The 16,235-nt window shown below is 33.2% G+C and overlaps 1 protein-coding gene across 4 annotated transcripts in view; it reads left to right on the top strand.

Annotated features, from left to right (window-relative positions):
- LOC106065260 (serine/threonine-protein kinase NLK-like) overlaps window positions 1-15,128 on the top strand; it is a 60,487-nt gene extending 45,359 nt beyond the window's left edge. Inside the window, exons 7-11 of one of the 4 annotated variants that reach the window (XM_056005086.1) lie at window positions 1,950-2,138; window positions 3,178-3,376; window positions 4,043-4,142; window positions 5,916-6,020; window positions 7,703-15,128. In XM_056005086.1, coding sequence (XP_055861061.1) covers window positions 1,950-2,138; window positions 3,178-3,376; window positions 4,043-4,142; window positions 5,916-6,006 — 579 coding nt within the window. In that variant the 3' untranslated portion in view covers window positions 6,007-6,020; window positions 7,703-15,128. 4 annotated transcript variants of the gene reach the window in all.
- Window positions 15,129-16,235: the final 1,107 nt, after the last annotated feature.

Here is a 16,235-nt window from a genome sequence, read left to right as displayed (position 1 = left end):
CCTCTTACTACAAAACACATCTTTCATTTTTTTTCCCCTGGATGATATCTTGTAAGAACTCCCATCCTCCCAAGTCTTCCTTCTCTGATTCCATCCAATCTGTTCTACATCCCTCCCCCCCCCTCTCAGTTTTAACATAGCAGTTCTTTGTCAGGCACCAAGGCTCTGACAGGTCATTGATTTTTTCCCCTTGACTCCCCACCCCTCCCCTGCCCTTTTTTTTTTTTTTGCCTTCCAGGCTTCTTTCTCCACTAAAAGCTTTTTTTTTTTCTTTTTCTTTCTTTCCTTCAATCAGAAAATTCAGTCATTTAGGTCAGTAGGTTGTCAGATGGCTGTGTTTTTGTTTGTCTGTGTGCAAGGCTCTTTGATAATGAATGATGAAGTTTAATTATTTTGTCTTGTGTGAACAATGATTTGTACAGGATGGAAGAAAGTTTTCATTGGGACAGCCATGTTTGTCTTGTAGGTCACCCAAAGTCTAGCTCATGAAATAAGCATTTGTCCCTTTTTTTTTTCTCTTTTGGGGTTAAACAATGCAAGGTCTTTGATATTGTTTGGGTGATTGGCCTTGTAAGGAGTATGTGTAAAGTCTTTATTGAGCTTGATAGATGTGTGTGTGTTTGTCTTATGCTTTGTCTTTCACATTATATATGCAGATAAAGTTCCCAGGATCTGTTCTGAGCAGCTGACTCATCTTATATAATACAGACGTTACTTCAAAAAAGAAGATGATTACGTCCTGCGCGTCATGCATTTAGTCTTGCATATTAACTAATGACTTAAATTCTACCAAGTTACCGGTACTGGTTTTCCTGGCTAGCTCAGGCAACCCATTCCATGCTCTAATAGCACTAGGGAAGAAGGAGTATTTGTACAAATTTGTCCTAGCATATGGGACCAGGAATGTGCCTTTATCTTTGTGTCTTTCTGAGTATTTTATTAAATTTTGTTTTTTGTATTTAGAGATTATGATTATGATCAGTGATTCAGTGACTCTTATAAAATATAATATGCATTGTTAAGACTTGGTTTCAATAAAATGCTTTAAAAGTGGGGGTTCAACAGTTTACCACAAACTCTGGAGTTTTGTATATGTTAGTGCGTTATAAATAATTTAAGATGATGTTATTTCTTGTTGATAAAAAAATGCTGTGGCTAACTTTAACAAAACCTTTGCATTTTCTAAAAATGTTTTGAGTTCATTCAGTCATTAAACATTGAAGTAAAATTGACCAAGATGTTAAAATTAGGCTGTAAATCTGTCAATTTATCAAAATGGATGAAAGTTTTTCTCTATTTTCTATATTCTCATGCTGGAGCTTAATAAATACAACTGCATACAATCAATTCACTAGATTAAATTATATTAATTTTAATGGGATAATTCAATAGCATTTGAATCAAGAATTTATGAATACAAAGACATTCTATGGAAGCTAGAAGGTTTTTAAGTGATTTTGGAAGACCTGAATCTTCCAAACTTAGGTCACCTATAAAGTTTAGTAAAGGCTGTTGTGAAGTTTTCTTTATCTGACCTTTGATCCTTTAAAGTCATAAATTAAGGTTTATTTTTATCTTATTATATATCATCAGAAAATACTACCGGTAACCCTCTTCTAGTTTAAAAAAAAGGCATTCTTATCTTATAGGATACAGACGTTACTTCAAAAAAGAAGATGATTACGTCATACGCGTCATGCATTTAGTCATGCATATTAACCAATGACTTAAATTCTACCAAGTCACTGGTTGTCTTGGCTATCTCAGGCAACCCATTCCACATATTTGCTGAGCCCTGTAAATTGCATGAACAGAGCATGCAATGCAGCTTTGCAACAAAGTGGGTGTTTCTAAATGGAAGTGAACCCTGGACCCAATATTTGTCCTACTTTCTTGCATGTAATTTTGTAAGTTTGGGCTTGTACAATTTTTACTGTTTCTCTCTCCAGCTGGATAGAATCACTGAAGTGCTGGGCACTCCATCCTTTGAAGACATGCCAACTGCCTGCCAAGGGGCCAGAGATTACATTCGCTCACGACCACATAAGCCAGCTGCCCTGAACCAATTTTATACTCTGTCTGAACAGGCCACTCATGAAGCAGTGCATCTACTGTGTAGGATGTTAGTACTGAATCCAGTAAGTTCATAGAATGCATTTTATAATAAGGCATTATCATTGAGTCCAAAGATTAAGAAAGAGTAGAGTACCGGTACTTTACATTCCTACAGAGATTCACATTTCAATCATTGCTGATTTAAAAGGTCTCTTTATTGCAGAGGATTATAACGATGAAAATAAGTATATTAAATGGAATCTATTACTTAGGGAGTGTTCCTTCTGTATAGCTGCACTTGTAATTAGCAAAGTTTTGATTATAAACAGGATGAAAATTGAGATTACTTGTAATTGTGTACCAGGTACTGATATTCTGTAGACAAAATGTTTTCATATTAATCATTTAGTCTTGAAACAAAGAATAAGTAAGTTCCCCTTTCAGACCTAGTGGTCTATAGGGCAGATGATGTAAAGGTCATCTGTTTCTGTGGCCTATGGTTGACAAGGGTGTCATGTGGCTAGCACAATGACCATCCGCCTTTACTTTTCCCCAACTGTCAGGTACCCATTAGCTGAGTGGACTCAGAGGTGCCCAAAGATCCCGAAATTAAAAATCCCAGTCTTCACCATGATTTTAAACCTAGGACCCCCGCTTCGAAAGCCAAGCACTTTACCGCTCAGCCACCGCACCTCCCAAACAAAGAATCATAACTGCTAATGTTTTTTGGAAATATTTTTCTAGATTTCTTAATTTATTTTCAATACTTTTAACGCCAAGGAACTCAAGTACAAAATGTCTTTTAAAACAAATAATTCTTTAATGTAATGAAAAGCAATAAAATCTTTCATTTTGTGTTCACTTCTTTAATCGCTCCTCACGGGATTTACATTTAAATTTACGTTTCCTCACAGGATGGGTATGGGAAAACATTTTTTTTTCTCCAAAACGTATTGTTTTTACCAAAGAAACATTTCAAATTCAAAAAACTGTAGTAAGAATCATGTTACTGTTTCCTTTTTCATGCCTGTGTGTCCTTTTGTTTTTAAATATTTACTTATTTTATATATTTAATTTAAACATAGAAAATCCTTGAAGAATTGTTTTGTACATTTATTTCAGAACAAAAGAATAACAGCAGCAGATGCCTTGACTCACCCCTACCTTGATGAAGGTCGCCTGAGGTTTCATTCTTGTATGTGTACATGCTGTACTCCAGGCACAGGCGGACGCAATTTTTGTGGCGACCTTGAACCTAATTGTACTCTTCCATTTGATTACAGCTTTGAGAAGTCATTAACAAATGTTAGCAGGGTGAAAGGTATACATCTAGTTGTACGTTTTAGAATCCATGAATAGCTTTTAATTTTTAATTTATTGGCTTTAGTAATAATAAAAATGCATGCATCGTTTTAGCATAAATGTTTGCTGTTATTAAATAAGGAAGTTTTGTGTTTAGTTTTATGTTTGTGATTTAAATTTAGGAAAGTTCTTATTGTATGGGTTGTTATGGTAAAATCAGTTTTACCACAGTCGTTGGTTTATTGTGCAATATTGTGAATGGGGGTTTGAATCTAAGTGTTTTTATGCTCATTATGGTCTTTTTGTAGGACGTAGGCCTAATCATCTTCTCTTTTGAAGTCACATCTGAATCTAAGATAAAATTATTTTATTTTTTTATTTTTGTGGTTCTACATGTGACTTGTTTTTTTATTTCAGTTTTATTTATTATTTAAACTAAAAGCCTCATGAAAGATTCCTTTACTTTAATAAACTATAAACAAGTTTTAAATAAATTTATTTTTTTTCTTCATTTTTTTCAATTGTTTGGATGACAATGAGTTTTTAATACACAGAATGAATGAGCAATCTGTTGTGCTCAAAAGTTTGAACCTGGGCTTCCTTTAGAAAAATATTCTACTTTCTGTGAACACGTCTTTTGTGAGTGTAATTAAAATACTCACTTTTTAACTTTTACATTTTTCAGAAAAATTGTACAAATTTATCATAGATCATCAGCATCGTAGCACAAATAAATTACCATTGTGCCTGAACCCCCATGGTGCAGCATTAGCCAAAATACAAAGGTAGGTAGACTTATGTGTGTGTTCACTTAGTCTGGGTGCCTTGAAACTTTACAGTTTTTACTATACCAATATCGTACCTTTATTCAAGTCAGAACTTCATGGAACCTGGATCCAGGAACCTGGACAGCAAATCTCAAAAACAGCTCTAACTTTTTTCCTAAAAATTTAACGGTTAATGTGTATCGCTGAGAAAAGAAGTACTAGCTTGTTGGCCATATGGAGAAAACTCTAGTTTGACCGTTTTAATTTTTCAAAGTAAAAAGTAAATAAATGTAAATTTGGGTTGAGTAGTAGACTAAGATCTAGAGCCATTGGTTTTGAAAGGACTATCACGTTTGGGAATTTCCAAATGTAAGGCTTTATGTTCAGAATTGCTTAAATTTTTTTAAAGATTATCTAAGCTTTACTTATATTTTTGTAAGGTAAATCTAATATTGATTACCAGTACATCTAGATCTAGAAGTAGATCTAGACTAGATTTTAATAGTTCTAAATCAGAAGTCTAAGTCTAATGTTAGATCTCGATGTCCATATAATGATAATATCAATAATTAACTGCTAAAGTATGCATTGCTCGCTGGTCGATTTGGTAATGATATACATTCATGAAGCTGATTTTGTCAAAATCACAAGGTTCGATACCTAGTTTAAACCAAACATTTCTTTTAATAAATTGAAATTTTTTTTTATTATATAGCATGTTCTATCCAGTTTTTTAAAAATGGTTTTCTTGTTTTGTTTCCTCACACTAACTAAGGAAGACTACTTACTAATTGGTTCAATTTAGCCCAGTGGCTGGTTGTTTGTAGTATTTACTCTTGCCTCCCAATTATTTTACTGTAAAACTCCTAATTTATGTCAGATTGATTTTGACTTTGATTTAATTATAATAAAGGTTCTCTGAAGCAAATACATTTCAAATGTAATCTAAATATTGAAACTCAAGCGTTTCTTTTTTTATATAAACTAAGAACTATCAATATGTAATTGTTAGCCAGAATTTTCCTGATTAAAACATTCATATATGTCAATTACCTCCAAATTAATGCAGTGTTCATGTTTCTGTCTATTCTAACCAACAGTAACAAATTAATATCAATTCAACTTGTTTTACTTAAAATTGCTCTCTCTAAAGCTATGCCTTTTTTTTTTAACCATTTTCCAGTGGGAATGCTTTTGCCATAGTTTGCCTCCCTTGTTTTTGTCCCCCTTTCAGTTCTCAGCTGCAATGGTTGCATTATAAACAATCTTTAATTTAATTTTTTTTGACATTCATCATTTGTTCTTAATATGATTGCTGGAAAAAAAAAAAAAGATAAATATAAGCAGCAAAAACTTTGTATTAAATATATTTAAGATTTGAAAGTTCAATCAGTTGCTGTTTTATTTTTTTCCTCACTGCTGGTATGTGTAATATTAATTTTAAGCTCCCTTCCTTGTGAATGTCAACTGCTTTTTTTTCCCTGTGTGATTCCACCTTCAGTATTTTACTCCTTTCCATTACAAAACAAAATATTTTTTTTTAAAGCAAACTATCTTGTTAAAGTAAATCATTTCTTGAAATAAACCATTTCCTTACTATAAACTGCCTAACCCTCTTTTTCCATTTTGAGGACCTTCCATCATTGTAAGCTATTTAAAAGTTGGTTGTCATTTGAAAGATTCTTCAACTCCCTGCTCCTACCCGACACATTGTTAGTTGACCATTGGTCAACTCCCAGCTCCTACCTGACAGATTGTTAGTTGACCGTCCTCTCTCTGTATGTATTCCAGTGTTGTGAAGGGAGGCAAATCTTGGCAGATGCATTCTCAGGCCAGCAACATCAGCCAGCGATCTTCTTTACCACCTTACGCAGCTGTGTGATTGGCTCAACTATAGTACTGTACTTAGTCATTTGTTTATCATTTTGTAATTAATTCATCTGATATATATATATATAAACTAAAATATATATATATATATATCTAGATCAGTGTTTCTCAACCTGGGAGTAAATCATGAGTACTAATGAGGGCAGTAGAAAAAAAAAATTAGTACCGGTAATAGTTAAAAAAAAAAAAATTCTCATAATTGTAAAAATAAAAAAAAATGTATGAATGGTTTAGGAATTCTTGGTAAACAAAATGAAGAGGTATTGAAAAGTTGAGAAATGCTGATTTAGACTCACTAAGCCAAGCATTCTACTAACATTTTAGCACGTGAAATGTTTAAAAGAAAAATTATTTTATTTATAAACAACTACCGGTACCCACTAAACAGATGAATCATCCACTCTTAGGTTTGAAAACGGGGGATTTTAAGTTCTAGAATGTAATTAACTGAAAGGCCAGAATTTCTGGGTGACATGACTTAGCAGAACTGAGAAGTTTAAAGTAGGTGGCATAGCTCATTGGTGAATAACCCTAACCCTATTAACATTCAATCAGCTTGATTTTTGCTAGTTAGGAATGATGAGGGCTGGATAAATACATTAGCTGGTCTTAGATTGTATATGTGGTATGTGTGCAGGACTATCATTCAGTCTTGATGGTCCCAGGCTCAAACGCTGTCTTCTTCCATCTCCCGTCATCATAGGTGAGGTTTAGATGAGAGCATCTGAAACATGTAAAACATTTTAGAAAAACATTTTTTACATTGGGAAAACCTTGAAATTTGTTTATAACTAAATAATGCACAGTTCTCTTGTATGCAAACAATTAGTGTACTTAATGTGGCTAGGAATTTGCCATCATTTGGGGCCAGGGGGGGCTTGATCTCTTTGGGGGCCCCTGCATTTTGCATAATATTTAATGTAAAAAACACTCATTTCGGGAGGATTTTCAAATTCTCCCCCTCCCTCACCCTAGCTACACCTCTGCTAGCAACTAAACCAAACAAAGGTGTCCCTAAATATCTCACTGAATCATAAGTAGCACTGTATAATTTTCCTTTATTTTTTTTCTTCAGCTTTAAAATAATTGAATCATCCCCAAACAGTTTCATTTCATGAGACTTTACTGAACAAAAAAACTGGGACTGTAAAGTTGGCTTAGAAACTTACAAAACCTTCTTGCACATGCAGATACATTTGTATTGTTATGATAGAAATAAGTCTTAACAATAATGTTTATTTCCTTCATAGTACAATTTCACTTTTTAATATTCACTTGTTTGTTTTTACCATTTTGAGATGATTAGATTTTCTGTTGCTATGTTCAGATAATCCATACATCAATCCATCCAAATTGCCCATAGTCTATCTTGGTATCAATTGAGACATAATCAAGTACCAGTATCCATATACCATCCATTGAAATCATTGTGTCTTTATTTAAACCATAGAGCTTCCATGGGTATCTAAATTAATGGCTTGTTTAGAACATATTTTTTGTGTGCAGGGAATATAAAAAGCCAAAGTTATAATGAATGATGTAGCTATTCTAGTCTATGTTGTTAATTTATAATGAATGAACTAGTTATTCTAGTTTATATGTTGTTTAAGTTATTTAGATCTATAGTTCTCCTACTATAATATAATTTTGTTTTAATAATTACATTTGTTCTGACTTTTTGTTTTCAGTGCAAGAGTAGCGTCTGGCACTGAACTACCTCCCTCCCCTCACCAGTGGACATAGCCGTGTGTTAGTGGAACATTGATCATGTAAATAGAAATGATGGCAGACGTCCCATATTGGCCTGGCCTCTTATCACTTGGTCAGACTAAAGATAACTCACATCTACACCTCGGTAGTCTGTGCACCTGCTAGAGTTGCCTTGCTTGGTTTTCCCAATTCTTAAGTTTTAAGTGTCGCCATGTGGTGATACTGGACTGACGTCATGCTCAACGATCTGAACTGTTTCATTGACATGGCATGAGAAGGGACTTAAGTGGCTGCATTGTGATTCTCCTGCTAGAAAATCAAACCAAGTTCTGCCATCGCCCATTAAACTGTAAATAATGAAACACAAAAAAAAAAAAAAAGTCAGTCAAGAAGGAACCAACAGCATTTTTTTTGTTTCAATTCCACAAACAAGTAACAACAACCAAAGGCAGCCATTTGATATCTCATAATAAATTGGACCAAATCTATGCCAGACATGTATGTCTTATTACCATCTTCCATCAGACTACATCCTGTGTCTCACATCAGTTCTCATTGTTTATATGTTCACACTTTGTAAACTGCATTTTTGAAGCCAATAGGAAACACCTCAGAGAATATTTGTTTGGTTCAGCCTTGCTTTATTATAGGCATCATGGCTTCATCTTCCTTAGAGCTGACATGCTCTAGAAGATGGACATACAATACCTCCAGTTTGAACTTAACCTGCCAAATGAGGACATCATAAATATTCATTTATATATGAATATTTGAAATCACTCACTGAAAAAGCTGGCCACTTCTGTTTCCATTGTTGTGGTTAGTTCAGACTTGGATGTATTGGTGTATGCATTTACTGCCTTTTAAGTAAGACCTTCCTAGCCACCAGTCCAATGCCTAACAGCTATAATTAAATGGTGAAGTGAAATGCTGTTCATAAGTGCTGGACAAATATTTGTTTAGTTTTTCAGTGAAAAACTTAAAATCACCATGTAACATAGATTTATATCTTTAAAATTTTATTCTGTCATGTGTGTACATACAACTTAGTTTTATAGATGAAGAGGGGGGTCATTGGTCAGCAGGATTTATTATATTAGAAAGCTAAAAAAAAAATATTTTTTTTAGCAGAAATCTCCCCCTTTTTTCATGGTTTCAACATTAAAGTATGCAGTTGTAAACATAATTATGAAACTAAGAATACAAAGTATCAATACAAGATGAATTTTGATTATTTATTTAACTGTAAGCAGTCTTGAATTAAGTTTTGCTTACATAACAAAATCTTATAATTTGTCTGCAAAACTTTCACATTTAAATTCTGTTGAAAGGGACATAACACTAGGTCTCTCTGTGAGTTTTGGCTTGCTACACTTTTTTATTGATAGCCTGCCATTTGTGGTCAACCTCAAGCATAATGTTTGACCATGTAGAAACAAACATCAGCTATTTCTGGCAAGTTGACCACACTGACCCTTATCTCCTCACTTGAATGTGTGTGTGTGTATGTTGCCAGTCTGTGTACTGGATACCTTTACTTTGACTATCTATAATGATATCCACTCAGATACACTCTAAATCATTCATTGTACACATTTTTGCTGGTTTCAAAATTTGTTCATGTGAATATGTTTTATGTTTTAAAAAGACCTGATGTTTATTTTAACTTCAATCTTGGGCATAGGAATTAGTGATTTGCTAAGAGGATTTAAAAAATTTTAAAAAAAGTTTGTGAAGTCTAGTAAACACAGATTAACAAGTACCGGTAGTTTTTGTATTAATGATCTTTTGTCAATCAGTACGACATGTATTGTAATGTTCATGTCTCCAACTAGTTCGTATCTAATTTTATATTTCTATAGTGTTTCCTACCTAATGTCATATTTCTATAGTGGTAATGTGTCATCCATTAGGCACTCAGTGTAACTGCATTAGTAAATTAAAACTTTTAATTTAGTTTCCCCTCTGTTATGTATGTCTTAGGCTTTATACACTCTCCTATGTTGAATGTATTTAAAGCTAAGCAATCACTCATCTATATAGATATATTTATTTCACCATCACCACCTACATGTCAGGTTTTTTTTCTCTTTCTTAATTTGCTCATATTCCGACTTGAGAGAAACAAAAATTCTGTTCCAAAAGTTTGAGCTATAATGTTTATTATTGCCATTGTTGTATCTCTATATGCATTACATTGACATCCATCATTAATACATTCATAGAATTTGAGAACGTGTGTCATTATATATTTGTTCAACATCGCAGAGGTGTGAGACAGCTCCATTAGTAATTAAGTCCATACTGTTACTACTTAATAGTTATGTACCAGTACTGTACCAATCTGCAGATGGAAATGAATTGCTGTCTTAGCCAAAAAAAAAAAGCGAAACGCTATCATGGAAAAGTGCTAGGTGTATATTTTTTTTGCAGATTCTTGCTGAATCAAAATCATTTGTGTACGGTATCAAAAGTATTTCAGCAGACTAATGATTAAAGCCTTGCAGTATTCCCCCATCATCTCAATTCTTTATCGATTTTTAAAAAAATAAGATTCTTAAGCATTAAGTAACAGGTCTCTTGACTGTTTGTGGAGAAAGTCATTTGAGAGGTTAAAGGTTACCTCAATTTTTTTTTATTTAAAAAAAAAAAGATTTTACATTAATGGTAACATCCTTCAAATATTGTGAATAATTTCGAAATGGTGCTGTTTTTTTTTTTTTCATGTAATGTTTAGCATTTTAATGTTATGTCTATGAATTGTACACTATCTGAGGGGGTCATTAAATCCACTGTGGGATAAGATAAAACCATCTGTTGGCCCACCCCTTCCTTACACTTTGAGAAGCACCATTTTATTCTATTCATTATCTTTTCTTATTGTGTTGTCTTAATTGTGTGTATGTTGTTTGTATTTTGAGGAATATTTGAACTTATGAAAAGCAAATTATTCAGTGGGTAAAGGAAAGGTTATAGAGTGTGACTTTCTTGTTGTAAGATTATTTGACTTCTGCTAGTCATCTCCCCTTAGCACTATCACTTTCAGTGAGATTACTTTCCCCTGCAACTACCCATTTTGTTGCTCTGATATAATTTCAATATTTCTTGTAGAAGGTTGTGAGTCTGTGTGTGATGTATATTCCTAGCATGTTTTCCAAGCATACATAGTATGCCTTGGTGTGTGGTATTTCGAGCATGCATTGTATCTTGTGTGATGTGTCCGTTTTGTGTTGATTGAGAGCATCTCATTTTCATCCATAGTTTCATTTTCAAACCGGCAGGGATAAACTATACACTTTGATACCCCCCCCCCTTTTTTTTTTGTTTAAATTGGTTACCCTTTTATTTATTATAAATCCAAATAAAACCAGTTTTGATGTATGTGTGTGTGTGTGTGTGCTTTGTTATGAGTTTGTGAATTTAGCTGATAATTGTATTAAAGAAAAGAATCCCCTGAATTTTAGAACATAAGACGTGGAATACTTGTGTGCTAGTTCAAGTTAAATATGCAGTTTTTTTTCCCTAGACTTTCAGGTATTATGACACTTGATTATATTTTTTGTAGTGAGGACTAAATTCAAAATGACTGTGTGAGTGAGAGCGCTTTAATCCTGGCATTTCTTTCTTTAGTACATGATCAACTGCTTTGTTTTAAATGTTCAGTGTAACTCTGAAATGAATCCATTATTTTCATACCTTTTAACCATCCTTTGATTAATCACTAACTTCAAAATATATCATGTCCTAGTGTGCTGTTTCCTTTTTTGTACATAACATTTCTATTTTTCATGTGTATATGACTTGTCATGTTTGAATACTATTTCCAGTACAGGCTTGGGGTTTTAACTTCAGCTAACTGTACTAAGTGAAACCGCTGTAATATAATGTACATAAATCAATCAACACTCCCCAGCAAAGATTAAAACAAAAAGAGAGAATAATGACAAGACTTACCTCCCATTATTTGATTTCATTCATGATATGCCAAGTATTTGACATCATTCTAGTGGACAAAAAAAGTGTATTGAATGCAATCATGTGACCTGGACTAGTCAAAGTCATGTCAACCATCTCTACTGACCCTCAGTGTGTGGTATGCTTCATTGGTTTTCTATGGATGCAAATAGAGAATTCCAGCCTCGCGCCTTTTCCTGTATTGAAGGCACATGACGATTGGCTGGTCATATTTGTACAATATGACAACGATTTGAACTGATCAATTTAGTGTTTGTTGTTACTTTGAACATTTTTTAAATTCTTCGTCCAAGCGCACATTACCATTAGTCATATCATTAGTATATTAATATGTAGATTTCATTCAGTCCGTAACAGTTGCCATCTGGTTTTGAAGGTGTAGCCTCACACTAACTACCAGCATGTATTGGCACCACTTCATCCTGTTAGTACCAGAATATTGTGATATAATGTTAACAACAAAACTGGTTCTCAAATTATAATTCACTTGGACATGTCAGTGACATTTTGAATCTGCAAACATGTTTGCTTGGCTGTTCGTAGACATAAATGGGACACTATTGAACTTTTGTTCTGTCTGTACAGCTTTGTAATTGTAAACACAGTTTTAATTTCCAGGTGTATTCATTGAACTGCTTTAATATGGTTTGGTCTTAACGTCTCCAAAATTATTTCTTTATGAGGGAAGTGAGCCATGAAGAAAGCTTAACTTTATTTTTCTTTGTACTAGATGCATGAAAAGCTAAGCTTTAATTATATCATTAATCTAGTTGTATCTTGACAAATATTTGTATGTATTAACATATAAAAAGGAGCTCCTGTCTGATGGTGGAGCCGTTTCTTTTTGAGTGTCTATGTAGTCATTTTGTAGTATACATTGTATGGTTTTTACTTGATGCTGTACATCTTGCTATAAATGTCTGTTTGTTGGCTGCTTTTGTGGAGTGAAGCGCACCCTGTGTGTGCTTCCATCTGGAGCATTGCATCCTGTGTGTTTCGCTCTATACAGAGTAGATCTAAGTACCCAGAGAGTAAAGTGAAAGCCAGTGTACTGCAGATAGTCTTGCTACAGTCATTGTCTTTATAAGTTTCGAATTGGCTTATTCTTTTTTTGTTTTAATGAAAAGGTGTTAGGGTTATTTCTAAACATAAACAATAAAGACTTTGATGAACACTTTTATGACCAAATAATACAAGTCCAATATGGTACTAAAGCTACCGGTACCTATAAAAATAACTAGATACTTTCAACTATTATTTTATTCTCTAAGGAATTATAAGCCACTAGGAATGAATTTTGCTGTAAATAATGTTTAGACTTGACTACATGTGGTGTCTTGGTTTTGGTAAACATGGTCGATTATTGTCTTTTCTCTCTGTTTCTTTAAAACCATGTTGTACATTATGATCTGTATTTTGTTATATAAGTCAATGAATTGGTGTGTGTAGTGTACACAGAGGGGTACAAACAAAATCCACTAAACCCTGACCTATTTACACTGAGGGAAATGTGGATGGAATACTAGGTGAATGAAATCTGTTCTAGTTGTGTTGTCAGTCCTTTAGTTCTGTGCATGGCTGTGTGGGAAGTACATGAAGACACTTACACGTGCCCTGACCATTAATTGTAATTACAAGAAAACAATTGCCAAACTAAAACATGGAAGGTGAATGGGTTGCATGACAAATGAAATTTAAAACTCTCTGGCATTGAATCCATCTGGCCTACAATTAACTAATTTACTACCTTTGCTATATTAATCACTACTGTATGAAAGGAACTTCTGTATTGGCAAGTGTTAAAAAGTTTTCAAAAATAACTTTATCATCTTAATGGTTGATGATGAAGTTTATGAATGAATAATACCATATGTTACAGAGGGCATTGTCAAAACCATATTAGGGTCATTTTTATTAATCTTGTAATCCTACTTTAACTATGTTTTTTGCTAACAGTATGTAGATTAAAAAAAAATAATCTTGTCACCAGTCCCAGTGAAGATAAGATTCTCTCTGACTTGATCAGCTCTATGCTGTACACTCCTTTGCCTAATTTTAAATAGCTCAGGGTTAGAACTGTCTCTTTGTATTTATTTTGATTTGACTTGCATTGTATAAACTGAACATGGCAGACAGTTATGAATCGATTGTACCAGGCTAGGATTATCCACTTCTGCAAAATTAGGTTGCATCTTCAATTTATACACATTGAATGAAATTTAAAAAATTAGAGATTTATTTATTTTTTTTTTTAGCTTTTGTTCTATTTGACTCATTGTATTTTATATACCACATTCATTGTCTGATTCACTGATTGGTTTATGTCTTTTTCTTTTCTTGGTTTATGTTGGTGTTTTTTATTTTTATTTTGCTAAAGTTTTTTTTTGTGTAAACATTTATTTGTATAGGTAAGTGGAGCTTAGGTGCACTCTGGGTGTGTTAACTTGTAACAGAACAATGCATGTGTACATCTTTTTTTAAATATATAGTAACTGCAGTGATGAGAGATAAAGTTGAGCAGAAGTGAGAAGCCAATATAGTGGTGTGATCTTGACATTCACACTCTATACACTTTGGTGGAGCATACATTGACTCAGAACATTGTAAAATGCTTTTTTTTTTAAACTCAGGAACATTTCTTACATTTTTTTGTTTTGTTTTTGTGTCTTCTATTTATAAACACCTGTACTTTCTTTTATGTTTGACTTCATGCTGTCTGCATTTCTGTGTTTCACTTGCCTAATTGGATTTTGATTTTTGTAAAGTAAAAAAAAACAATATGCTTTGCAAATGCTTGGTATTGTTTTAACTTCCTCTTATTTTACAAGCAAAAAATAAATTAATATTTCTTTGAAATGCTAGAAATAAAAGGCTAGATTAAAATACAAATTTTTTTCAGACTTATCTACTAAAAATAATAAACCTTTTCTGATATATATATATATTCTGATATTAAAAATTAATTGTTGTCCTGCTCCTATCTAATCAGTCTCAAGCTTTGATAAAATCTGGCTAGTATGTGTATTTTGTGGTTAAATTGTTGTTTTAAATGAGGACTAGTGTAATGTGTTTTGTTGTTGTTTTTTTTTTTACTAGTATGACAACAAATATTACCAGACCAGCAGTTTTAGGTGTGGCATAAATATTCATTGTTTATTATTTTGCAATAAAAGTGTTTAAACAAATCTTGACCAAATGACTAAATGAAGTTTGATATATCTGTGTCAACTTTCCCTCCACATTGTCACATTTTATTTTTGTCACCGTCTAATGTCACCTGGTATGGCATATCATTGTCATTTAAATGTCATGGTAACAAATCTGCTTTGTGTCAGATACATGAGTAAACTATCATGTTTCATATCTCTAGCTATTTTTTTTTTTTTGAATCTGTAAACCAAAATGAAATAAAAGGCTGTACAAATTGGACTTCTTCGTTAGTTTCATTGTGTTTGTTAGTTTATTTATCCAGTTCCATTTTAAAACCAGATCTCCACGTTGTATCTAGCATTGGTACCTCTCAATGTAGATTAACTTACAATGTAAACCTATGAATATGTAAGCTTCTCCTTGGCCTGCTGGGTAGTGTCAATTGTGTTCTCGGAAGACATCCCCACAAACAGGGGCGGACTGGGTATCAAAATTGGCCCGGGCATTACCATATAAACCGGCCCACAAATGGCATGTCATATATTTTCGGGGGGGGGGGGGGGGATTTTTACCCACTCCACAATTTATCTATAAATATATTAGTGTGTGTGTGTATGTAATTAATCTTCATTACATTCTGATCTTTCATTCTTTCAAACGTTTTATCTACCCTAGAATACTATCTTCCTATAATTAGTGGAAAGACAGTAAAAAACTAAATTGCTATTCACTGGAGTTCAGCGACAGGTAGAAAATGGTAAAATGCTTTAGTTTTTGTATTGGAGGGGGTAAGGTAACCACAAAACCCTTTTTGGCTACGCCCATTAAATTTGGTGACTGTAGTTTGCTTAAGTTGGCTGCACTTGGGCAGTAATTAAAGTTTCCCTTTCAGACAATGAGGTCTGAGGCAAGTGATGGTTTGAACCCCTTCCCTCCCGACTACGCCCATGTGTTATATTATAGGAGTAAGCCTAATTCTCTATAAAATATATAAAGTTTGATAACGCATCGAAAACTGGATGGATGCATTCGTAGGATTACATTATGTATTTTTTTTATACATGTATCTAGTCTTGGAAACTATAAACAATACAATAGCAGCCTAATGAGTTTGAAGCTTTTTGGTATTACTTATAGATTACAGACGTTTCTTTAAAAAAAATAAGATAGTTACTTCCTACGCATTTTATGTGTCAATCTTGTCATGCATATTGATCTGTGACTTAAAATATGCTAAATCATTTGTTTCCTGGCTGACTCAGGCAACCCATTCCATTAAAAGATAAGAGAAACCAGAACTTAATGTGAAAAGCTCTTGCTTCGTCCTAGTACATTCTCAAAAACGCGATGTGTGTGTATATATATATATATATATATATATATATA

Source organism: Biomphalaria glabrata, chromosome 12 (genome assembly GCF_947242115.1).
Source record: "Biomphalaria glabrata chromosome 12, xgBioGlab47.1, whole genome shotgun sequence".
NCBI classification, from domain to species: Eukaryota; Metazoa; Mollusca; class Gastropoda; family Planorbidae; genus Biomphalaria; species Biomphalaria glabrata.
Note: the sequence above shows the minus strand (reverse complement) of the source record. Positions and strands in the feature narration are given on the sequence as shown.